Below are 26,883 nucleotides of genomic sequence, written 5' to 3' on the forward strand. Positions count from 1 at the left end.
GACTCAGACTTTAGATCCAGAATTCTTAGGAAATTAGTGCTAGAAGTCTACGGTCAGCACCATGGCCAGATCCAAGAGCCCAAAGTCAGAAAACTGGAGGTCCCTAGGAATCTAGAAGAAATTTTACTCCAGACACAGGGAAGAGAGACTGAACCGTGTACCACTTTTACTTATAAAAACCCCTCTTCAATTTGCCCAGTGTGTACTGGGTTGTGACGTACAGACCAAGCAGGGAAAAACACAAGCTCTGTCATATGCTGCATCACCTCTAGGAATAGTTGATATAACCTCTGAACTCTGCCCTAAAAATGAGCTATCACATCGCATCAAATATAAAGTACATTTCATTGTAAGATATGTTATTATTTTATAGATCACCAAGAAGGGAAAATGTGGCCAGTGAAGCTTGAGAGTGATACACTTGGGAGATGATCACTTTTCTTTAGCCACGTAGCCACTGATATATTGTCTATGCTCTAGTAAATAACCCCACATCTATGCTCCTGCAAGCAACACCAATTAAAGCCAGTAGATAATTAAAAAAAAAAACATTCAAATAGGAGGGGGATTTGTTAGAAAGAAAAGATACAAAGGGTATGGAGAAAAATAGGTAAGGGGGCAAGAATGTGATGAAAATACTTTATATACATCTATGAAGCTATCAAGTAATAAATTCTGAAGTATTTTTAAATGCTAGGTAAAATATTCCTGACCACATCAACAGTGTCCTATCCAAACCTTAAAATGGAACCAGTAGGCTAGAAAAATGATTCATCTCATAAAATGCTTGCTATAGGAATATGAGGAGCTGAACATCCATGGGAAAAGATAATCAAGGCAGTGTGTGCCTGTAATACAGTGCTGGGAACAAAGAGACAGGTGCATCCTTAGGGTTTGATGGTCAGCCAATCTAGCTGAAACATGGAGTTCCATGTCCAGTGAGAGACCCTGTCTCAAAAAAGAAAGAAAAAAAGTCAATGACATCATGAAATTTGCTGGCAAATGGGTAGAACTAGAAAAGATCATTCTGAGTGAGGTAACCCAGACCCAGAAAGACAAACATGGTATGTACTAACTTATAAGTGGATATTAGCCTACTAGCCATAAAGTAAAGAATAACCATGCTACAATCCACAGATCCACAGAGCTAAGTAACAAGAAGACCTGGAGGGGGAATGCATAAATCTCACTGTAAAGGGGAAATAGAATAGACAACACCGCTGGATGGGGGCAGGATGGGGGGTTGGGATGGGAACAGGAGGGATCATGTGGGAGAAGTATGGAGGAGGAGAGTACTGGGAGAGACAACTGGAATCTTGGGGCATCTCTGGGATGAGCTAGAAACCCCCAGCAATCTACGATGGTGAGCCTAGCTAATACTCCTAGCAATAGGGGATATGGAACCAGAACTGGCCATCTCCTGTAACCAGGCAAGACTTCCAGCGGAAAGACTGGGATATCAACACAACCACAAAACCTTCTACCCACAATCTGTCCTGCCTATGAGATGTGCTGGGTAAAGGTGGTGCAGAAATTGTGGGAGTGACCAACCAATGACTGGTCCAGCTTGAGACCCATATGAGAGACAGCTCATTCCTGAGGGCCAGGACCTAAAGGTGGGATACCTCAGAGTTCCTAGGATAGAATCAAACATGACTAGCAAAAAGATGTCAATGAAATAATTCCTAATGATATTCTGCTATACTCATAAATTGCTGCTCAGCCCAACTGTCATTAGAGAGGCTTCACCCAGCAACTGATGGAAACAGATGCAGAGACCCACAGTCAAGCACAAGGCAGAGCTCAGGGAATCCTGTGGATGAGGAAAAGGAAGAGTTGTAGGAGCCTGAGGGCATCACAAGAAAATCCACAGAACCAACCAGCCTAGGCTCATAGTGGCTCTCAGATACTGAACCAACAATCCGGGAGCCTGCATGGGATTGCCCTAGGCCCTCTGCACAAATGCTACAGTGGATGGGGTAAGGGGAAAAGGGGAGGTGAGGGAAAGACTAGGAGGACAGAAGGGCAGGGAAACTTTGGTCAGGATGTAAAAACAAACAAATAAAAATAAAGTAGATAAGAAGTTGAAGACACCACCCAATGTTGACTTCTGGCCCCACATATAAGCACAGACATGTGCATGTGGATACATAAATCCATAAACATACACACACAGGAAGAAAAATGGTGACTTTAATGTGGGATATGACATCAGTCTTTGTCTAGGCCAATAGTTCCTAACCTTCCTAATGCTGTGACCTTTTGATAGAGTTCCTCATGTTGTGGGGACCCCCAATCATAAAACTATTTTGTTTCTACTTCATAACTGTAATGTTGCCACTGTTTGAGTCATAATGTAAATATCTGATAGAAGGATATCTGATATGTGCCCCCAAAGTGGTTATGACCCACAGATGGTTTAGGCATTCATGTCCTCTTAAACCAAATACCTCATTTAAAGAACTACCCAGCCATTCTAGGAAACCCCAAAGCTCAGGATCTTAAGAGGACACCCACCAACTAGAGTGCTAGGGGTGAGTCAAAACTCCTTCACTGATCCCCAAACACAGTTTGAACCACATTTGTAGGACATCAAAAGGGGCAGAATGAAGCCCTGAAATGGGTTAGATAAAGTCGGTATTACCTGTGTAGTTACCAGTAACTACAGTGTGTTCTTGGGCAAGGAACTTATCTCCAGTTTCCTCAACTACAAAATGAAAGATTTGAACAGATGCTGTCTTGGATCTCATTCAGCTTGATCATTCAGCAGTCCTATGTATGTAAATTAAAGTGGGAAATACTAACAAATTTGCTGTTTATGATCATAAAGTTGACCATGGTTTCTCAACAGGGATGTCCCATTAAGCACTTGCAAGTCAGATCTATGAGGGCTCTTTCTCTAGTTGTGAGTGAATGGTAAACACACACACACACATATGCAACTGTCACACCATAAATGCCAAAAAGTACTTCTAGTGAGAAATAATTGAGGCCATCATAGACCAAATGTTGAGTCCTCCTAAAATTCATGCATTAAAATCTTAAGCCCCAAAGGGATGGTAGTTTGCTTTCTGTTGCCTTGATACATGCCAAGCTCCAAAGCAGCTTGGGGTGGGTGGGGTCTATTACATCGTATAGGTGATAATCTATCATGAAAGGAAGCCAGGAAGGGAGCTCAAAAGGCACCTGGAGGCAGGAACTACAGAAGAGATCATGAAGGAATATTGCCCATTGGTTCAATCTCAGGGCACATGTTCAGATAACTTTCTTATCCCTATCTGCCCAGGGATGGCATTGCCCACAGTAGGTTGGGCATTCCTACAGAAAAAAAAAATGTCCTCACAGACATGCCTACAAGCCAACATGATGGGCTGTTCCTTAGTTGAAGTTTTCTCTTCCTAAGTGTGTCAAATTGGCAATCACAGTCAATCACCACAGGACCATTTAAGAGACACAGAGTCATGAGAATGAAGGCTAAGTAAGATTAATGCCCTTACAAGGGCATCCTAAAGAACTCAAGTCTTTTTCTAGGTCATGAGAATACAGTTAGAGATTGACAACTTGCAACCCCAAAGGCTTTGACCAGAACTCAATTTTTCTGGCACCCCAACTTGGGCCTGCAGCCTCCATAGTTAACAGGCAGAAACTTCTGGTGTTTATAAGCCATGTAGCCTGTGAAATCTTGTTACAGCAACCTTAGCAGACTAAGATGAGAATCTTCTGCAAAGTATTCATGACAGTGAACAAAACCACAAAGCATATGTTCAGTCTCCAAAAATGATTTACCTTCTAATTTATTATGACACAATGTGAGAAGCTACAGGAGTAGAAACTTGGGCTATGTACGTTTCAGCGAACCCCTCAATTTGCTTGCTTTTTTGAAATCTTAGTCTAAATATTTTCCCATGACCTTCTCACATTTCACTTTTGGATATATCCAGAGTCAAGAAAAATAGCCTAGGTGTGGGGAAGGCTGGAAGGCACTCTGAGCTGGAGCATCAGGAGCCATGCATGGGAAGGCTGGGATGCACCCTGTGCTAAGCAGCAGGAGCCGTGCATGGGAAGGCTGGGATGCAGCCTGTGCTGAGCAGCAGGAGCCATGCATGGGAAGGGTAGAAGGCACCCTGTGCTGAGCAGCAGGAGCCCCAGGTGAGGCTGTGGAGATGCTCAGGAGAGGTTGCTCCTTTGCACATCTACAGTTCTGCCAAAAATTACTGGAAGTTCCTGAACACAGGATCATAAATCCAGGGCTCAGTAAAGAGAGTCCTTTTCTATTTCTTTTTCTTCACCTTTATAAAAACAGGAAGATCCCAGCACTCGGGAGGCAGAGGCAGGTGGATCTTTTTGAGTTTGAGGCCAGCCTGGTCTACAAGAGCTAGTTCCAGGACAGGAACCAAAAAGCTACGGAAAAACCATGTATTGAAAAAAAAAAAAACAGAGCACGGTTCTAACCAGCTTCTTCAGGGGCAAGTCAACTCTTGGTGGCTGACCCTTCCATTCAGTATGGAGCAGGCCGCCAGCCTCCTGGAGAGCCACAAGAACACTTCCTATGCCCTTTCCCAATCAAAAGCCTTCTGCTGTCACTGCTTGCTCTGATTTTATGGAGGCACACACTTCTGCCAATACAAGGGGTCTCCAAGTTGTAGCTGGTTGTTTTAAAAGAACATGAAGATAATTCAAAATAAACAGATGTCCTGCCCACATAGACCTGAGCCAATTCTTGTGGAAAGTGCTGGAGACCACGTCACATTCCCTTTGGCATGTTCCACTTTGCAAAGACTGTGTGCCTGGACCTTTGTCTTTCCTTCAAGTACCCCTAAATCCCTCTGGTCACACCCCAGCTGTTAAATTAGTCAGCACCAGCTGTGGTTCCTTGTGTCTTTGTCAAATGATCTAATATGCAGCTTCCCAATCAACTACATAAAGAGGACACTTTGAGGTGCCAGGAAGGCATCCTTGGAGTGCTGGCACACTTGGGTTTCAGTCCTCTCTTTGCTAGTGCATGGACAGGATATTTCAGGACCAGAGTAAGTCCCTAATACATATGTATAATAATGCATCTTTCAATTGAGCATTTCCATGGTGCCAGGCCCTACAGTATGTACCATGTACGCAAACGTCAGAACATTCAACTTGCTGGGTCGCAAAAAGAAAGATCAAATTCTTACTCAAAGTCACCAGCTTTCAGAAGAAAGAACTGGAAATCAAACAAGGTTCCAATACCCACAAAAGCCTTTATTTAAAAAAAATATATGTTAACTGAATCCCTGGCTACTCCTATTCCCACTAGTTTCTCAGTTCGCTACATCAATTAAAAACTTACACCATGAATAGTTCTTGATGTATTCAGTGAGTTCTTATTCACCGACTGTATCTTGTGTTAAAGTCTATATGGACTATGGAAAAGTGTAAGTTTTAAGACATATTTTATGTTCCTTAGATGGCTTAGGGGCTGGTCACAGAAGAGAGACTCAAATGTTGCCTGAATGGCACGTGGGTGATGGTAAGATACAGGGACTTGTAGAGTATGTGTGTGTGTGTGCGCGTGCGTGCGTGCGTGTGTGTGTGTGTGTTACAGACTCAGAGGTAAAAGGTTATTTCAGAAGCTGTTTTGCATAAGACTTATCCAATGTCCATGCCATTTCACATCTGTTTATCCATTATATGTCTGGGATACCACAAAAACACGGACAAACAGTGAGTTAGTCAAAGTCTGGGCTGCACATCACCTTGCTGGTAGTAAATGGAGCCCACAATGTCATGGGAATGTTACAGAATCAACTAAAAGGACTTGAGCACCACTGTCCCAACACTTAGAGGCATGATGAGCATCTTCCCTAGCTGAGTTAGAATGACCTATAGCTGCCTAGGGGAATTTAGACAGATGGGTCTTTGTAAACAATGTCCCTAAGAAGAACAGGTGACCACTCTATGACTGGGCTGGTTTCTGTGACTGACTAGCATCTGATGGGCTCTCTAGTATAGAACTTAAATTTCCCAGGGCACCAGATTACTGCCTCACCTCCAGAATGCCAAACACAGTAGGTCAAGGTCATACCTACGAGTTGGACATCAAGCAAGCTCCCAGGAGAATCTGGCTTTTAGTCCTAAAATATATTTTGAGAATCACTGCTCTATTGGTATTTGTCTGGGGGGGTGGGGGGAGCATGTGTTCCTATTTCTTGCAGCCCTGCAGACTCAGACAATATGATCAGTGGAAACACTGGTAGGAAAACTACCAGGGTTTAAAATCTCAGCTTTTCTATCATTCTAAGCCTGTGTCATAAGCACATGATCAAACACGTGCATGGGCGCGTGCACACACACACACACACACACACACACACACTCAGAGCACATGTGCTTTAAGCTCCTAGATATATGTGCTCAACTGCCCACCAGACCAGACAGCCACCATTCACCGAGTCACTCAACACACCGTCCGGAATTAATTACCTAGATGGTTCTTTACTTTCTGGACACGAACACTTGTTGTGTAAGTACCAATCTCACCGTTCATCAATACTAGCAGATCAATCCCCCCAAGGGACCCCATGGTCCTGTCTTCTCCTTCAGCACCTAGGTACACCGCAGCTTTTGCAGCTTGAAACAGCCAAGGCAACCCTCTCTAGCAACAAACTCAAGTGCCCTTCACCACGTAGAAATCACCTGCTCTGCGAAGCCCCAGCCATAATGTCTCAACATTGTGAAGCACTTTCTGAACACTTCCCTGGTTTTTGGAGTGTTTGTTTGTTTGAGAAAAGGTCTCCTCTAGCTCATGCTGGCCTTGAACTTGCCACATAACCAAGAGTGACCTTGAACTCTTGATTCTTCTGCCTCGACCCCATCCCACCCCCGGCCCTACTGCTGCCAAGCGCTCTGATTACAGAGCAGTTCCAGGAGTCATTTGCACCTAACACACACACACACACACACACACACACACACACACACTCACCAAGGGGAATTACTGCTCACACCAGGATCATCGATTGCACAGTGTATCTACAGTAACTGGAGCAGAGTTTTTAATGTAGTTAATTTCTTGTCCACTAAGGAGTCCTGTGCCTGGAATGCAGGAGTGGTTTCCTGCCACTTAGAATCACTGGTAGCTAACTCGGCATCTAACAGATAGCTAGGCCCGGAGATGTTTGCTGACCCGGCCTCAATTTAATTTAGTTAGCATCAATCACAGAGTAAGGAATAAACAGTCGTGGACTCACTGAAACTAATTCTCAGACGTCTTTACGACAGCCAAGGCCAAACTAAAAACTAAAGTAATTACTTGGGTAGATAATTCATGAAAGGAGGAGAGCTATTTGCATTTGAATGATCTGGTGAGGATTTTCTGCTTATTGATGTTTCTGGGATTTTTCAGATAATAGCTTCAATTCTTTGATTCTTTCATGGTGTGGAGAGTAGGCCAGAAAGTTAATCTATCCATCACTCTCCCATCTGAAACCAAGCAACTTCCAACCAGCTCTGTCGCACAGAAAATATCCATAGAAACCAAGCTTCAGCATGAAAGTCCTGAGGCAGAGGCCGGAGGGTCTGCGATGCTCACCTTCAGCGCTCTCAAGGAATGCCAGGAGGGTGCCACCACTTGACTGACGTTTCAATAACTTCACACCTGGCCCCCATCTATTGCTGCCCTTATCATCCTCAAGGCTGGGACACAAGGACAGGAGTAGGGTGCGGGGGAAACTACACAGAAAGTGGTATCTGTGGCACAGGAGTAAAGAGGAAATCCGGGTTAGGACAGCATGTGTGTCTGCGTCTGTATTTTTAAGAGCAAGGGTGGAGATGACAACGACGGAGAGCCACGTCCATCTACAAACACGAATGAGAGAGAGAGAGAGAGAGAGAGAGAGAGAGAGAGAGAGAGAGAGAGAGAGAGAGAGAGAGAGAGAGAGAGAGAGCACCTGCTTCCTAAAGCCGCCTATCGCAGGCCAGCCCAAAGGCTCGGCCCCGCCAGCCAGAGCCGGCGGATTTATGGTGGCATTACTTTTAATTAAGACTGCGGCGCGGCGCGGGAGCGCGGGGTGCGCCCTAATCCCGGGCCCGCCTGACGTCACCTGGGAAGACGCGGCGGCGCGGGGCGGCGCGGACCCGACGACCTCACCGCGACCCGGCCCGCGCCTCCGCCTGCGCCGGGCTTTGCTGGCGGGAATTAAGGGAGGGAGAAATGTTAGTACACTTTTAATTGGAAAGCGAGTTCTTCTTTCAGAGAGGCTTGTTTACTCAGGATCGGGCATTAGAACTCGGGGGAGGCTCTAATTGAAGTGACGGCTTTGGAGATTATGGGGAACATATGGCCCTACCGCCGGGCTCTTTATCTGCATTTTCTCATAAAAACAGCCGTCCGGGTGTGTTTCTACAGCCTGGCCTCTTCCATTTCTAAAGCGCCTTTGAAAAGAGGAGAATGCAATGCATGCGCAGGGCTGCAGTAGCCCGCAGCCCGCAGGCCTGGAAGCTTCCCCATGCTAGGCCCGCACTGAAGCTGCCTCCAGCCAGAGTTCTGCCAGGGAAAATGAGCTGGGAAAAAAAGAAAGCCACTGGTGACTGCCTGGCAGGGGTGTAATTCAAACGGTTTTGAGCAACAGCGGGAGAGAGTTGCCACGGCAACGAGATTCCCACTCCAGGCCTGGGAGGGGGAACCTCCATGTGCTTGGTTGGGGCCAATCCGAATACGCAAGGGAAATGGGAACACGCGTGTCTCAGGACGGAATTACATTGCTTTCTCTTTGTCATTAGCCAACCAATCAATCAAATATCCGGTTGGTCGCTGACTCCAGTATCAGTATCTACCCTATTGGTTCCCCTCCCTCGCTTCTGCTAATTACTACTATACTCAAAACTGTCAGATAAAATACAGGAAACAGTTAAATGTGTATGTTCGATATTATCTTGCCTCAGACATGCTTTTTAAAATATGGTATTTTTTCCAAAATGTAAATGTCACCTGGCTCCTTGGAATTTTGTTTGCTTCATCTTACCTGTTCACTCTAGGGGCAATACCTCTCCTGGCACACTACCAAATATCAACTGGGAAGAACAGCTGACTGAGGCACCGGCAACTCGAGCTCCCACAGCCCCACCACCTTCTGGAGCTGTGCTTCACCACCTTCCTTTCCTAAACATTGTGCTCACCCAGGGATTACGGAACCCCAGATCTCAGGTTGCATGCCTGACTAATTAAATCCTTAAGGCCCATTCCACAGAAACCCAACGTCAAGGAAAAAAAGAAATATATGAAGGGCCTGGAGAATAGCTCTGTGGTTAAGACCACATGGTATTTTTGCAGAGGACCAGAGTTTGGTTTTTAGCACCCACGTAAGACAGCTCACAACCACCTGAAACTTCAGTTCTGGGAGCTAACACTCCTCTGGTTTCTGTAGGTGCACACACGCGGGCACACACACACACACGTGCACATGCATACACTTAAAAATACATAAGAAGCCTTAAGCGGGGGGACTACTTAGAGAAGCCACACACGATCTGAGTGCCCTGGTTATTAATGGTCTTCCCCCACTAGAATACAAATTTGTGGGGAGCAGAATTATCAATCCAGCATTACCACAGGCTTTTCATATTGTGTGTGCCCCCAAATATTTGCTCATTAGTCAAATGCTTGCTTCTATACACTCCATACACCGAACCCAGGCCCTATTCAACGTACCACTCAGTAAACTCCTAGATGAACTAGATGCTCGGTTGGTCCAGCCAGCTTTTCTACCCTCACAGGTTTTCAAGAAGAAATACTTGAATATTTCTTCCAAGAAGAAATACCTTGAATACCGCCTGGGTCCCCACCTAGTGCACACATGCTAAAATATTCAGATTCCTGGACCTACTCACCAAAAGACCTAAAAACAAGCCTCTGGCCTCTCCAGTGTGCAGATTTGGTTTGGACCACTGAGAATCCAAATGAGTCTTACATTGCTTTCTTTTCCATTTGTTTTTGCCCCATAAAATACCACAGTACTCAGAAGAAGCTCTAAACTAGCCTTCTACCAATCCTTAGAAAACACTGGGGGTTTTCTTTAGCCACAGAGGCACGAAGGCACAGGGAGATACAGCCTAAGACTCTTCCACTGCAGGGTGAAGTGCTTGTTTCTAAAGCCTCGTCAGATGGCCTCGAAACCCCGTGGCTAGTGTTGGTGGGGCTGGGTTGCCAGGCCGAGAAAACAGCCCTTTCTTGAACTTCCTCCACAGCTTGCATTTACTATAGTGCGGAAAACCTGCATCCTTGGGACGTGTAGCACAGGAGCTGAGCTGCTCTGCCTGCACAGGGACCACTCACCAGCCATGCTACAGAGTTCTGCAGGGAGGACCCGACAGAGAGATAAAGGCACAATGAAGTTTCTGCCAAGGGAGAAACAAAGACTCCTAAGAGTGGACTATTGCAGAGCCTGTTAGATGTACTGATTTAACCCACTGCCGGGCCTGATTGATTTCACGAGGGCTATGGCTTCCACTCTTGATACTTCTCCAAAAGGCTTGAGGCAGGGGTGGGGAAGAAGTTTTCTTGCTGCCATCAGATAAAACACAAGGACCAGAACCAGAAGCGGGATGAATAACTGTAAAAACAAAACAAAATCTCTAATGCTTCTGCACATGCACTTTTTAATCGCTTCCATTCCCACACATTAGGTTGACCTGGAGTCTTTCCCAGCTTCCTACCGCTATAAGATGTCTATAACGCATTCAAAGATAGTGCTTAGTGCTAAGGAAGAACATACAGGTTAAAGCAGGAAGTGAACATGTGACTGGCTTTGAATGAGAGTGATAAATTCAGTTCAGATCAACTCCTTGTCATTGCTCTGAATACACGTGCAAGATGCTTTGCTGGGGACCTCGTGGGTAGGTAGGGAATCTTAGAGAGTCCTGGAACACCACCTCAGCCAGCCAGTGAGCTGTCAGTTAAATGTGAGAAGACAATGTGAGGGCTGCTTTAATCTACATGTGTGTTTCTGATGACCAGACAGCACAGGGCTGCTTAAGAAGACAGACTCTGCAATGAGACCACCTGGGTTTGAACTGTGGCTCTTGCGGTGACTAGCCGCAGTACCTGCGGTACTTTATTAACTTTTCCATGCTCCTGCTCCTCACTGCATAATGGGAAGAATCACAAAACTGCCTTAACCACCAGCTCCGTAGGAAGACTAAGTTATTTAACTTGACAAAATAGTTCCAGTAAGAATATCTGCGGAGAGACGGGTTTGGTAATTATCAACACCCCGAATCCCTCATCATTAGAAAAACACAATGATATGTTTTACATGTGGCCATTTTTACTTAAAAGGGTTGAGCACGGGAAATGACTAATTATAAACACTAAAGCAAGCTATATATGTTCTGAAGCAACTACACTAATTTTGTGGTTTTTGTTATTCATTTTCATCAACATTATTAAGACCAAACATGTTTCCAAAACCAAGTTTCAAGCCAGTGGAAAAGAGATAAGCATTGTCTAAATCTGAACGTTGTCTGTAACTTTTTAAACACCAAGATAAACTCTACCCAACTTCTAATTACAGAGAGGGCCGAAGCCCTCTGTTTCAGTATCAAGTGTCCGGACTTGGTAATTGGTAGAATTAAGTTCTTATTCTGGCTTATCCCCGACTCAAGTATCCTGTGTTTTTACTTCTCCTTCTATGTTATGGAGACAAAACAAATACACTAAAAGAGAAAGATTCTGCACACAAAAGAAGCCTTAGACAGAGAACAACAAACAACCCTTCTAGTAACTATATGGCTGCTTCAAGCAAGAAAGCGTTGGTTTTGAAAACAATCTAAAGGGCCCAGCAATTATAACAACTTCTTGCCCACCAGTCAGAAATGCCAGGTTAATAAACTAGGCAGCATCTGGGAAGACCTGTGGAGTCTCTGATAATACTGGCCCTCAAAAACAATGAAAGAAATTGCACATGTACTCTGATAAACACTGCACAGAAATCTTCAAGACAAGACAGTATGTCTCTTGCTCTATTCTTAGCACATGGCATATGACTTAAAATATATTTATTAACCTGAAATTTCAAGAATTTATATTAACTCCAAAACCTGGGGATAGATCTATAGGCAATTTCACTTTGAAGAAGTATTTCTCAAGCATCAGGCTACAATCGATATGAAGTTTATGAAATTAACACAGTATAAGATTATAATTATAATATAATTATAACAAGAAATTTATGAAATCAGCACAGCTAGGATTAGAATTAAAACATTACATCAACATGCAAGGCAAGCAATGAACCATGTAAGTGCAGGAAAAGAAGTGAATGTGTGTGTTACTGAAAAAAGGTAATTATTACTGCACGGAAAGTACAGTTAATTTTTTTTAATAGGTTTCTGTAAAGAATATAGAAAACATGATTTACATACGCTTTTCATCATTTTAATGTTTATTGAAGTACTTGTAGTAACTACTCTGGTTTTTTTTTAATGAGAAACCCCTTTGCTTATTAAAGAGAATGACAAGCTTAACTTCACAGCAATCTCCCTATGTCCATCTCTCAGTCCCTTTATAGCCTAAACTGTGTCCACTGTTCTGGGACGATTATGCTGACTTTGAGGTGTCTCCTTCACTGTACGGCTTGGAAATCAGCATCCCCTTGGCTTTAGTTTTTCTGCAGCTAAGAAGCAGCATTTATTTAGTCTAGAACCTGACATAGTGTAGAAGTCTGTAGAAAGCAAGTGCTGGATGGAAGGTGAGTGACAACCAGAAGGGCATCTAAAAGGACAGTGGTGTGACAGCGATGTTAACAGAACTGCTGGGGGATGGGAGGAAGAATTTGGCTCTCAGCTTACCACCATTCACTGACAGAACTATCAGGTCGCATGGCCTTATCGGAGGAGCCTAATCCACTCCTCGGGTGTGGAAATGCGGCACTCCATCAGACCAAGAAGGTCAGAGAGATACCTCAGGGCAGCTATGCAGGAAAGGTGGTACTTAGTAAGAAGGCAACATCTGGGCAAGCAAAGGAGCGCAAATCAATCAAAATGACTATGAATCTCAGCTTCTTAGCTTATTATAGAAAAACAATTGGTAAACATCTCCCATTCTTGCTTAGATTTTAATAGCCCCAGAGGTCACTGAAAGACTACTTTCACCTGATATGTTTTTGTATTGTCTACCCAGGATGTAACACTAGCCAGAATGTTCTAAAACTAAAGACAGTCTCTGAGATATACACACCTGTAGTAGAAAACCACACATCTCCAATTCATGTACTCCAGCCACCCCAAATAACAAGCACCCCCATACCACCCTGAGACACCTTGTGCCAGCTCTCCAGAGGCATCTGGAATAGAGAGCAAAGAGAAATAAGGAGATTTTTGTGAAATGATGGATCTTTTGCAAAATGAGTGCAGAAGCCATAAGACACCCAGAAGAACACGAGCACCTTGACAAGAGATAATACTAGAAATTGCCACTGGGTAGACACCAATCAAGTTTCATGCCTTGATCTGCATGATCTCTTTTCATCCTAAAAGCAGGCTCCACAGGAGGCATGGTAACCCCCTTTTTACGAATTAGGAAATAGTCTTGACAGAGCAGGGTGACTGGCCCAAGATTCCCCTGCTTTAGAGTATCAGGTTAGCTATACTCCTGGACCTGTCTCATCGCAGATCCCCAAACAGACAAGACCTCCTCTTTCTCCTGCTATCTTTCATAGCTTACACTGTAAAAATGAACTGACAAGAACAATTCCGAGGAACATTCTGGTATTTTCCAGAACGTGTGAGATAACTGCTGCTCATAATCTACGTTATCAGGGAACAAGATTTGTCCAACACGAGTTGAAAGACATGTTGCTGTACCGTAGACAATAACACCATCCCCGGTGTTGTAGGTGGAAATGAAGAAAGAGCCTGTGGCTCTGTGGGTAAAGATAGCTGCTGGGCAAGCCTGGCAATCTAAATTTGATCCCCAGAACCCACGAAGACAGAAGAAGAGAATGGATTCCATCAGACTGTTCTTTGATCTTTACACATGTGCTGAGGCATACACACACACACACACACACACCAATAATGAATAAGGAATTTTTTTTAATTAAACAAACAATAAAAGAGAGCTTAGCTACCAGTGCTGCTAAGTATGACTGAGAAATAAAGAGAGGGGTTTTCAGACAAAGAAAGTGGTGGGAAGTATCTGGAAACTTAGGCAGACACAGCAGCATTCCACATGCTAAGAAAAATCAGAAAGAAAAAGAACTGACCAGCAGTGTGTGTGAGAGGAAAAACACCTTACAACTTTAATGATGTGTGGCTCTGGCCTCAGAGGTTAAATATAAACAAGAAGAGGCAATGTGTTCAAACAAGAAGCCGCATCATCACATGTCTGTGGCACCAGGCAGTGCTGTGCAGGGCTGCAGAGTACAGGGACAGGTTCCTCGGTGAATTCTGGGAAGCTGCTACACCATCCCATAAAACACAAAGTGCCCTTCAAACAAATGAGTCCTGGGGTGGACCTCATTGCCCAGGCTTCCTCTGGGGGAATCCCTCTGTACGAGAAGATCAGTTGAAGGAGCCCCGTCACAGCCAGGGCATGAATCCCAGGCATAATCTAAATAGTTTTCCTGTCTTCAAAAACACAGATGAGCCCCCAAATGAGGAAAGCAAAAATACAGTTTTATTCCATGGCAAGAGACACAAAGAGGAAATAAAATGCAAAAAGAAAATTCTGTTGAAAGGAACAAAATATGTATCCAACTCAAACTAGACATTCTTCATTAATCGAGGAATGAAGCAAGAAATAAAGCTGTTTGGCTTTAAAAATAACCTATAATGAAGTGCAGTGCAACATGGATGTTTGAATAAATGAAGACATTAGAGAAAATCTCCTGAAATCAAATAAATCCTCTAGCTGGCAGTGTCCTAGAGAGTTACCATCTTCATTGTTTGCAGTTAAGTGCGCTTTAGCACACAAGGAAGCTGGAAGAGTATAGAAACGTCTGTCTCACTTTCAACTATACTATAGGTTGAAATTTTTAATTCAAACTTAAGCTTGTAAAATTACTGCACAGGACACTTGGGTAATTGCTCGTTTGAAAAGAAATCAGGAGACTAAAAGAGAAAAATGAGAAATGTAACTTGAGCTGGCTAGAGGCCATAGTTGTCCACAGTCAGGTGTCAGGAGTCAGGAGTCCCTGCCTCCATTCCCAGGTCAAACAACTAATAAATTGTGAGTATATCAACAAAATATGATACCCCAGTCAAGCAGTGACAATAACAATGTTGTAGGCATAGCACATAGGGCATATCACACTCCCTTCGTGGTACGTTTTAAAGACAGCATAATATTTCCACAGATAGATCAAAACATCTTTTCGATGGACTGCTAAAAAGAGTGGGGAGAAACTAGAAAAGGCTCTGGAGTTTCCTAGATCCAGGAGATGGTTTCTATCAACGTAAAAGGTAACCATGGGTAGGGAAATAGTCTCTTACTGTGTGTTTTCTAAAAGTAAAGTCAGACCAAAGTTTGAGGTTGTACATGGACCGAGACAGATACTGAGGCTCAAAATGCACATTCTGACGATCTATGTCAGAAAAATAGACCCATATCTATTGCCATGCCCAAAACTCAAGTCCATATGGATCAAAGACCTCAACATAAAACCAACCACACTGAACCTCATAGAAGAGAAAGTGGGAAGTACACTTGAACGTATTGGCACAGGGAACCACTTCCTAAATAGAACACTAGTAGCAAGACACTGAGAGAAACAATTAATAAATGGAACCTCCTGAAACTGAAAAGTTTCCGTAAAGCAAAGGACACAGTCAACAAGACAGAATAACAGCCTACAGAATGGGAAAATATCCTCACCAACCCCACATTGGACAGAGGTCTAATCTCCAAAATATACAAAGAACTCAAAAAATTGGTCATCAAAAGAACAAACAGTCCAATAAAAAATGGGATACAGATCTAAACAGGGAACTCTCAACAGACAAATCTAAAATGGTTGAAAGACGCTTAAGGAAATGCTCAACATCTTTAGTCATCAGAGAAATGCAAATCAAAACAACTCTGAGATTCCATATTACACCTGTCAGAATGGTCAAGATCAAAAACACTGGTGACAATTCATGCTGGAGAGGATGTGGGGTAAAGGGAACACTCCTCCATTGCTGGTAGGAGTTCAAACTGGTACAGCCACTATGAAAATCAGTATGGTGGTTTCTCAGAAAATTAAAAAACAACCTACCTCAAGACCCAGCAATACCACTTTTGGGTATATACCCAAAGGATGCTCAACCATACCATAAGGACATTTGATCAACTATGTTTATAGCAGCATTATTTGTCATAATCAGAACCTGGGAACAACCTAAATGCCCCTCAACCAAAGACTGGATAAAGAAGATGTGGTACATTTACACAATAGAGTACTACACAGTGGAAAAAAAAATGATATCTTGAGATTTGCAGGCAAATAGATGGATCTAGAAAATATCATATTGAGTGAAGTAACCCAGACCCAGAAAGACAAATATAATATGTACTCACTCATAAGTGACTTTTAGACATAAAGCAAAGAAAAAAGAGCCTACAATTCACAACCCCAGAGAACCTAGACAACAAAGAGGACATACATGGACCTAATCTACATGGGACATAGAAAAAGACAAGATTTCCTGAGTAAATTGGGATCATGGAGATTATAGGGGATGGTAGAAGGGAGAGGGAGGAAGGGAGGGGAGAAAAAAATATAGCTCAATAAAAACACTAAAAATAAAATACACCAAAAAAGAAGATAAAGTCAAGAGTTCTGTTATGTGGCATACACCATGAATGCTCTACATTCGGCTTTTCACCAGACAACTCCTTTCAGTCCCCAGTGCTAAGGATAACTTTGCATACTAATGAGATAACTGGTAGCTGGGGAATCCCAGATAGCTGTAGAACTGAGTCTGATCACCAAGATTAGATGGTTGATCAGTTCAGTCAGTCCTCCACTCTCCAGCAGGGCAGAGGAGCTGAAGGCTAAGTTGATCATGAAAGTCTAATGATAAAATTGTGCCTGTGCAATAGAGCTGTATTAAAACCCTAAAGGATGGGGTGCAGTTAACTTTCTGAGACTTGAACGTGTGAAGGTATATGGAATCTGATACATTCAAGGGAGTTATAGGATTGCAGATTCCCTTTGCATACACCTTGTCCTGTATAACTCTCTATCTGCCACTGGCACCCTCTGAAATTCTTTTGTGAGAAATGGCAGATCATAAATGAAAACGGTCTGTCTCTGACTTTGAATTGCATCTATCTGCTAAAGAGGTTGCTTCAGGGCTATTGGCAAAGCAGGGATCAGGACAAAAAAAGACTAGGCCACCTCAGAAAAGTGTGTTCAGCTGTGTGTGGTGGGTCCCACCAGTAATCCTAGCACCTGAGAAGCTGAGGAAGAAAGATTGCTAGCTCAAAGTTAGCCTGGGCTACCTAGACAGACCCTGTCTCAAAAGATCAGAAAGTCATGGGAGAAGGCTCAGTCAGTAAAGTCATTGTCATGGGAGCATAAGGACCTGAGTTCAGTCCCCAGAACCCATGTAAAGGCCAGGAGTGGCAGTGAACAGCTGCAAGGCCAGTGCTAAGGTGAGGGGCTTGCTAGCGAGCCAGTCTAGCTGGATTGGCAAGCTCCGGATTCAGTGAGAGACCCTGTCTCAAAAAACAAGGCAGAGAGAAATTACGGAAGACCCCCAACAATCAACCAACTTCTGGGCTCTAATCACACACACACACACACACACACACACACACACGGGAAAAAAACACTACAAAAATCATCATGGATTCTCAGTGCTGAAAGGGACAGCAGGTATCTCCCTGAACCACTTCCTTCTCAACACTTGCAACAGTAAGAGGGAGATCTGTTTCTTAAGTACTTGTTGAGTGAATGATCTTCTGTCCTGCCATCTTAATATTTTTGTGTGTGCATATATGCGGGTGTGTGCACACATATCTATACATGTGGGTACGTGTTCGTGTGTGCACATATATGTGTATATGTGAGTGCGTGTTTGTGTATGTACATATGTGTATATGTGGATGCCTGTTTCTTTTTTTAAAAATATTTATTTATTATGTATACAATATTCTGTCTGCATGTGTGCCTGCAGGCCAGCAGAGGGCACCAGACCCCATTACAGATGGTTGTGAGCCACCATGTGGTTGCTGGGAATTGAACTCAGGACCTTTGGAAGAGCAGGCAATGCTCTTAACCTCTGAGCCATCTCTCCAGCCCGTGGATGCCTGTTTCTGTGTGTATGTGTGAGTGTGTGTGAGTGTGTGTGCACGTGTGAAGGTCAGAGATCAGTCTCAAGAGCCACTCCTCTTATTTTCTGAAGCATGGCCTCTCAATGGTCTGGAGTTCACTAATGTGGCCAGACCCCAGGGATCCACCCATCTTTGCCTCCCCAGTGTTGTGATTACAAGCTTGGGTAACCACACCCAGCTTTTCTGCATGAATCTTGGAATCAATCTCAGGTTCTCAACAACAACAAGCGGTTCACTGACTGAGCTATCTCTGTAAGACATTTTAATGTTTTATTAACGACTTTGATGAAGACACCGAGGTAAGTGTCACAAATCAGGCCGGATATGCCCATGTGGCAACTAGAATTCTCTATGGTGAGAAGAGCTTTGGCATTACGACATTGGCAGAAAAAAATCCAAGCTCTAAATTTGATTACAGCTGTATGAAATGGGGCTTTTTTGATGGAATTACATGTAATGACAAAGTCAGTAGGGTCCAAAAAGACACACTCTGTATTAATAAGGTAAGGTGTATATCATGCTGTTATGAGCTTTTCCACCTATCAGAGGGCAGAGTTTTCAGGCTAATTTTAAATGATGTACTTTAGGAGATACCCTAACGGGGGTGGGGGGAGAAGAGAGCAGAGAAAGAAAGAGAGGAGAGGAGAGGAGAGGAGAGGAGAGGAGAGGAGAGGAGAGAGGAGAAGAGAGAGAGAGAGAGAGAGAGAGAGAGAGAGAGAGAGAGAGAGAGAGAAGAGAGAGAAGAGAGAGAGAACGAGAACACAAGAGAACAGTAAGCACACTAAGGAGGACAATTAACTTTAAAATAAAAGCCAAAAAAAAAAAATCACAGTAAGAAAATAAGACTAAGAAAGACACAAAAGTCATATCAAGGTTGTAGATTTGGTGCTGAGGGTGAAATGACAAGACATGCTTAACATAGGGCACAACAGTGCCCAGCAAGGCTGCAGACTGACCTGCCTTTATGAGGAATGAACTCATAGCTTTGTCCCTGCATTGAGGACGACTGGGCAAATCTACAACTTTTGACACTGATTGATCAAACAAGATGCTTCACTCTTTCTCTCTTCCTCCTGTTTTCTTTTTGGTGTGCGTGCGTGCATGTGTGCGTGAGTGCATGCGTGCATGTGTGTGTGTGTGATGTCTTGCATGGGTGTGTGTGTGTGTGCGTGATGTCTGTGCATGGGTGGTATCCATGTGTGTATGTGTGTGTGCATGTGTGTGTGATGTCTGTGCATGGGTGTGTGTGTGTGTGTGTGTGTGATGTCTGTGCACGGGTGGTATCCATGTGACCTTGTTCATTTGCCGCATGCTCCTTGCATTCTTCCCAGCCTGTAATGTCTGAGTGTGGATATGTGTGCACATGGGCACCCAAAGCTGGTTCTAAGAATTATCCCTTATCACTCCTCTATCTTAGTCACTGAGCCAGGGCTTTTAATCAAACTCAGATCTCACAATATGCTTCGTATGCTAGCCTGCTTGCTCTGGAGACCCTGTAATTACAGGTGGGCCTTGACCCACCCAGCACTTACATGGGCACTGGGGATCCAAACTCTATCCCTTACACCTGGGTGGCAAACACTTGAACCCACGAGCCATCTGGTAAGAGTGTTACAGGCTGAGAAAAAATGAAGATGTGATAAAAACAAGCAAAGTCACATGAACACCACCCATGGCTTCTCACAGGCTCTTGGGAAAAGACGAACTCTGCCCTGTGCAACTCCTAGAAAGTTGACCTACTGAAACATCCCCTGTAAAATCTGTGCCTCCTCTGCTTCTTCCACCTTTTACTTCCCCTAAAGTCACAATGGGGTGAAGGCTGGTGGGTGAGGAAGAGAAAGAACAAAAATACTCTAGTTCCTTTATGACATAAGCCACTGAACCTCAGGCAGATCCTAGCACTCCCCTCAAGCAGATGAGGAAACAATGCTGGGGGAAATTCGATGATTGCAGTAGACTGGATGGCTGGTTCAGTTCCCCCATCTCCATGAATAATAGCGTATTTCTATATATTATGGAGCCTGGGTAGCAAGGCTTCAAGTTGCATGAAGTATAATCCCATATTCTGTGGGTTTGAGCTTATAAACTGCCTCATCCAATGGAATATTAGCAGACATAGTCCCAGCTGATGCTAGAAGTGTGTACGTGCAGTAGGACCTTGCACCTTCATGATTGGCAGAAGATCATGCCTGCTCCTCCAGCCTGAGTTCAAGAGCAAATCACAGAAGACCTGAACCTGACCTAGACCTGGAGCTTAACTCAAGTGGAGGTCAACAGACTCTATCCAGCCCAAAGGAAATCCCTCCTGCTAACCCAGACACTTCTAAATGTGTGTGCTTTCAGTGGGTCGTATACCTTGGAAGTTAGGTACCATTTGTTATGCACCATTATCATGACAAAATTTCACTAATAGCCGATGTTTCTGAGCTTAAAAAAAGAAGTTGCTGAAATGCACAGGGCTGCCTTGCCAAGCAGCTAGGCAGCATCCGATGCAGCCCCTGCCCACAAGCAGCACTCACCTGAGTCCGAGGCCGCTGGGCTCACCAGGCTCAGCAGCTCCCGCTCCTTCTCATAGTCACCTTTGCAGAGCAGCTGGCCCTCCTTCAGGACAAACTCATCCCCCTTCTGCAGCTGCCGTTCGCAGACACAGCAGCAGAAGCAGCTCAGGTGGTACACGCTCTTCTGGGCACGCATGACAAACTCATTGGGTGCAATGGCTTCGAAGCAGCCCCCACATTTGACAGCAAACAATCTATAAGTGGGAGAGAAGGAAAAGCAATGAGCTTAAGGCTGGGTCTCCTCCAGTCATCAGCCAGAGGGTCTTCAAGCTCTGGAAGGAATGTTTGTACTGGAGTCAACTTCAGATTCTGGGTAACCCGTGTCTTTCTGGTCCCCCTAGATCCATGACAACTCAGGCTGACTAATGAAAGTCCCCAAATTTAAAGATCTATTTTTTTTTCACTTTTGTATTATCTGATGAAACTGTAATTGCATTTGTAAATGCTTTGGCATAGGCGTGAAGTTAATCGTCTAATGATAACTGTGGGATTCATTCATTAGAGCATTCATTTACTATTTTCAAAAGAAAGAGTTGCTTTCTTTTCTAAAGTAGTAGCACAATTGCCGGGCAATGGTGGCGCACGCCTTTAATCCCAGCACTCGGGAGGCAGAGGCAGGCGGATCTCTGTGAGTTCGAGACCAGCCTGGTCTACGGAGCTAGTTCCAGGACAGGCTCCAAAGCCACAGAGAAACCCTGTCTCGAAAAAAACAACAACAAAAAAAATCCTAAGTAGTAGCACAATTGCAGGGGTGGAAGTCTTTCCAAAACATTCTCTATCGTCCCTAGGTACCAGCAGGTCAGATGACATGAGGGAGAGACCAGAAAGGAGGGGATCAGCATAAAACAGTACTGCTTCTCTCTCTACACAGACAGACACGAGCTGACACAATGTATACATATTTCAGAAGCTGATGCCAATTTGTTCGGCTGAGAAGTCCTACTTTGGCAGCAATGGTGGAAATATAAACAACTGGAGTGGTTTCCTACAGACAAGCCAACTACCACATTGGCCTAAGGGTGCCAATCCTATCTCTTTGCTTGTTCCTATGTCAGTCACTTATTCTTCTTTTCATCCACTTATTTTCATTAATTCAGAGGCATCTTTGCATGACCCGGGAAACACTATCCACTCAGTGTCTTCACAGAGAGGGGAAGAAAAGAAACCACACACCAACTGTGTCTACATATGGAGTCGAGTGTACAGTGTGTGTGTGTGTGTGTGAGACATTGCTACAGACACAACAGTAAACAAGACAAATCCTTCATTGTATGGAGCTCATATGTTTGTGGAAGAAAATAAATAAGCCTAGGAAGATGGCTCAGAGGATAAAGGTCCTTGTCATGCAAACTCAACAACCTGAATTCAAACCCCGAAGCCCACTTGAAAGAATTAAGGTGAAGATGACTTCATAAAGTTGACCTCTGGCATCCACATATGTGCCACAGTGGCACTAAAACTTTAAAAAGAACAATGCAGAGGTGCCTCCATGTTTATAAAATATTCCAACACAGAGCTATAGCATATATAAAGAATTATAATATTCAACCACCTCCCAACCATAAAATTGGTTATAAGGCAATCCCCTCACACAGCATGTTTATCTTGGAAGTTTCCTGAGGAAGGGAAGAGTTTCAGGGGGCAGGGCATGAAGAGGAAGCTTGGGAAGAGCTCCCAATGAAGTGAGACACACAGATTGGCACAGGAGAGAGGAAAGACATTATGCTTTGAGTGGAGGAAGCCAACTCTTGAAAAAGAGAATGAGGTCGCCTGCCATGGATCCCAGAACCACCCCAGAAAGCCTTAGGGCAGACCCAGTCTGCTGGATGGTTATATGGCCTGCAACACAAACTGTGAACCACCATTTCATCTCTCAGCCAGCAGGGTCCCCTGTGAAGCAGTTAACTCCGTATGTCCCCTCTCTACCCGTCAACCCCAGCACTGGAGTAAAGTGGAGGACCTATCCAAGTGGCTGCTTTGCCCTTTCTCCACTAATAAGCTCCACACCCAGGACTCCAAGGACCAGAAGCCCTTGCCCTTTCCCCTCCCGTTCTCCGATGCTCACTGCGGTTTTCCTGACTATTACTGGAGCCCCTCCAGTATTTTATTTCACACCCTCGCCCCTCGCTAGATGCCACGCGTTGTACAGAAAATCTACCTACTTCATCGCTTGGCCTCCCAAGTCCCTGGTCTCTGTTTGCCAACCTGAGCAAACTAATCAATGCTTTTCCAGGAGCCCGTTAAAGGCCTTTTGTCCCCAAGCCTTGCTTCTGTTCCCCTTCACCCGAAATGGACTGTTAAACAGACTCAAGGCAACTATTCCCAGGGAGTCAACAAACACTTAGGAGGCCGCAGCAGCGGGTGGTAGCATCTGTGCTTGTCTGCCTTCTAGCCTGTTAATCTCTTCCTCTTTTTCTTTTCCCTTCAATTTGCCCCCCCCCCCACTCCATAAATTTCCCAGCGTTAGAGAAGGGAGGGCCCGTGAGCTCCACAAAGACAGTCTGCCATGTTGACTCAGGAGCACTGGTGGAAGTGGCAACAGTCATACAGGCTCAAGTCCTGAAGCAGTCATGCTCCCCTGAGGACTGCAGGTCATAAGAGGCAGGCAGGCCTGATTCCCTCCATTCTGCCTCCCTGAATCCAAACCCAGGTCAAATGCACCTTCCTCCCTCATCTCTTGTAACCTTCAAGAGCAATTCAAGAAGAGGAGCCTGCCATCTACCACCTGGGTGCCAGATGTGTACACAGCTGTACGGGTACCACTGTGGACCCAGCTGCTGACTGCACAGGCTACCATAAGTTGTTTTCTCTAAGGCTCAGAGAAGCAGAGAAAAGGATTTGTTCAAAAGTCCAGGTCATAATTAAAACACAGCCTGTCTCCTCCTAGTGCTTGAGATGTGTCCCCCATGGTTACCTCTCCCTCTGAATGCTAATAAGACTGCATTCTGGGTTCAGAGTCTGCCAGGCTGCTGTGTCTGGGAAAGCTGGGCAGCGTCTCCAGAACTGTCAGCTCACCTATGTAGACACGACAACATCCATCTTGTCTCACCAACCTAAGTCACCTTCCCTCTCTCTGATGCCTTTGGGCTCATCCATCTCTTCCTTGGACCTCATTTTCACTTGTAAAATGAAAACAGAGCATCTTCCACGGGGGAAAAAAAGCATCCTGTGCAGTATGGTCCCAGGGAGTAAGTCCTAAGTGCGCCCCTCCATCTACAGATGACCCTCTGGGAGGAAAGGTGAGGAGGAATGTTGTAACAAATGAATCCACCCTAGTCCTTGAGAAGCTACAGTGGGAAGGAGGCTTGTGCTAGCTAGGTTTGTGTCAATGTGACGTAACTATCTGAGAGACAGGAAGGAAACCTCCATTGAGAAATTGCCTCCATAAGATCAGGCTGCGGGCCAGTCTATAGAGCATTTTCTTAATTAGTGATTGATGGGGGCGGGCTCACCACCCCTGGGCTGGTGGTCCTGGGTTCTATAAGAAAACAGGTTGAGCAAACCATGGGGAGTAAGCCAGTAAGCAGCATCTCTCCACAGCCTCTGCATCAGTTCCTGCCTCCAGGTCCCTACCCTGTTTGAGTTCCTGTCCTGACTTTCTTCAATGGTGAGCAGCAATATGGAAGTGTAAGCCAAATAAACCCTTCCCTCCTCAACTTGTTTTTTTTTTTTACTATGGTTTTTCAACACAGCAATAGGCACCTACCTAAGGCAAAGTTCTAAATCAGTGGTCCTCAACTTTCCTAATACTGTAACCCTTTAATACTTTCTCATGTTGTGGGGACCCCCAACCATAAAGTTATCTTCATTGTTATCATCACAACTGTAATTTTGCTACTATTATCATTGTAATGTAAATATCTGATATGCAACCCCTGTGAAAGTGTCACTCTATTTCCAAAGAGGCCACAGCCCTTCTTCCAGTGTGAGCTCGTCCACTGACTCCTAGCTTTGACTTCATCTCTGTTCGTGGTGTGCCAGGCAGAGCATGGTCCTCAGACCCACTTATGGCCCTATCATTGGCCAGGGTCATCCACAGAGAGCACTCTTTCTTTATTGCTGACTTCATCTGTATCCTGTGCTTAGAGCCACAGTAAAGAAAAGCAGAAAAGAGCATCTTTGGCCAAGGAAAGGGCCAAGTAGACCTGAGCTCAGGGTTTTCCCTTTACCAACAGGTTCAAAGAAGCCATTCCAGTCCCTGGGCCTTGAGTTTCTTGTCTTTCCTTTCTTAAAGGTAAGTTCTGCTCTAAACACTACATAATGTCAAAAACTTAGAGGTGGGGAAGGACTAAGAGAACAGGGCTCTGTTCCCCATGTCTTCTTATTGTACAATTCTCAGTCAGAGAAGCCTGTATCTAAATCCTAATCTCCAGACAGTGTTTCAGCAGGGTACTGTTTGGCCATACTAATCCTTCAAAAAATGTCTTTTTATACAGTATCATTTACATGCAAGCACACAGGTGCTAACACTTGTGCATGCATGCATGCATGCATACTCACGTACATGCACACATATCCAGATAAGTATATTCTAGGCTACACGTATTGTGCAATCTATTTATTTAAAAATACTAAGACTGTATGTATTATATAGACTAGAAAAAAAATGTCTTCTGGAAGATAATATTTTACTCCTAAGCCATGTTTAAAATCCACTAAGCTAGATAGTCTCTTAATTCATTCCCACTTCTGTCTTGTATTGGGAGGTCTTGTAACTATGGAGACAAGAGCATCTCAAATGCAGCTATAACGGCTTGACACTGATGCGCTACTACGAGAGAAGTCTGAGGCCAACAACAAAGAATCAGAGAGTTTCAGAAGCAGCAGTGGACCCTGGCACTGCAGGAACTACAGTAACCAGGCGGTGGCCTGCCAAGACATTAGGTGACACTCGGATAGAATGCCTGCTGTGTGGTCTTCGGAAAAACACCACACTCCAAAGAGGATGTTTCATGGTTAGAACCTGCACCAGTCCCCCAAAATGGGGTGACTAAAAACAAAGGGAGCTTATGGAGGACAGAGAAAGGGAACACATCTTTACCAGATACCTGTCTGGTGTCAGGGACTGGGCTCTCTGTTTGGTTTATTATTTCACCTCTTTTAAGTAGAAGTATGAAGTATTTCATGAATCATAGAGAGTGTCATACTTCAGCCAGACTTGACTTGTGCTGTCTGGCTTCACAGGAGAGAGGCTTGGGAATGCATAATACATAGGGTTATGCTCCATTTCGAGTCCACATGCTCCCTAAGAGATAACAGGATTTATCAGATAAACCCAAGACCAAGTCTCTGCTATGCCCTCTACTAACTCTGTGACCTTGATTAAAATACAGAAGTCTTGCTTTACTCATCAACAAAATGGAAACAATGAGAAAGCCACCACCACACCACACACAGAGTCTGTGCAGATAAAGGAACCAAATCAAAACCACTTAACACAGTTCTTAGCACATGGCAAGTCCTCAATAAGATGGTATTACATTGGCGATAATGGTGCCTATGATGGATAAAGGGGCTGAAATATGAAACAAGAATTATTTTTCAAAGAAAACAAGTCATGATGACAAAGCCTGGGAAAATGAGAAGAGAGCAGCCTGAGGAGGGACCTTCTGGAGCCAGGAGCTCAGGACTGAAGCTTAGAACAATATAAGGACTTTTTTTCTTTTGTTTTGTTTGTGTGAAAAATAAATGATTTTTAATAAAATCAAAAAATTCAGTAGATACTAGTGCAGAGAATAAATATTGAATAAAATTAAGTCCACCAATACAAAGTACCCAGGAGAGAACTTTAGACAGCATACATTTTTTTTAGAATGAACATAACTCTCTCACATTGCTAATTATACTAATATGTCTTTCTTTTTTTTAATACTTTTTAGGGGAAAACAAGGAAAATGAAAAGGATGTTATAGGAAATAAAAAGTGTTCAGTATCGATGCTTGATTAGTTTACGACTACTTGCACTGAAATATGAGAAATGTTTTTAAAAACTTCCAGTGCTTTATCTTTGCTTAGGAGTTAGTTCTGTTTAGTTTT

The 26,883-nt window shown here is 44.1% G+C and overlaps 1 protein-coding gene across 1 annotated transcript in view; it reads right to left on the reverse strand.

Annotated features, from left to right (window-relative positions):
• Positions 1-26,883, reverse strand: part of Lmx1a (LIM homeobox transcription factor 1 alpha) — a 138,548-nt gene that overhangs the window by 23,455 nt on the left and 88,210 nt on the right. Inside the window, exon 3 of the mRNA XM_057770511.1 lies at positions 20,809-21,041. Coding sequence (XP_057626494.1) covers positions 20,809-21,041 — 233 coding nt within the window. The remainder of the gene's footprint in view (positions 1-20,808; positions 21,042-26,883) is intronic.

The sequence above is a fragment of the Chionomys nivalis genome, chromosome 5 (assembly GCF_950005125.1).
Source record: "Chionomys nivalis chromosome 5, mChiNiv1.1, whole genome shotgun sequence".
NCBI lineage: Eukaryota > Metazoa > Chordata > Mammalia > Rodentia > Cricetidae > Chionomys > Chionomys nivalis.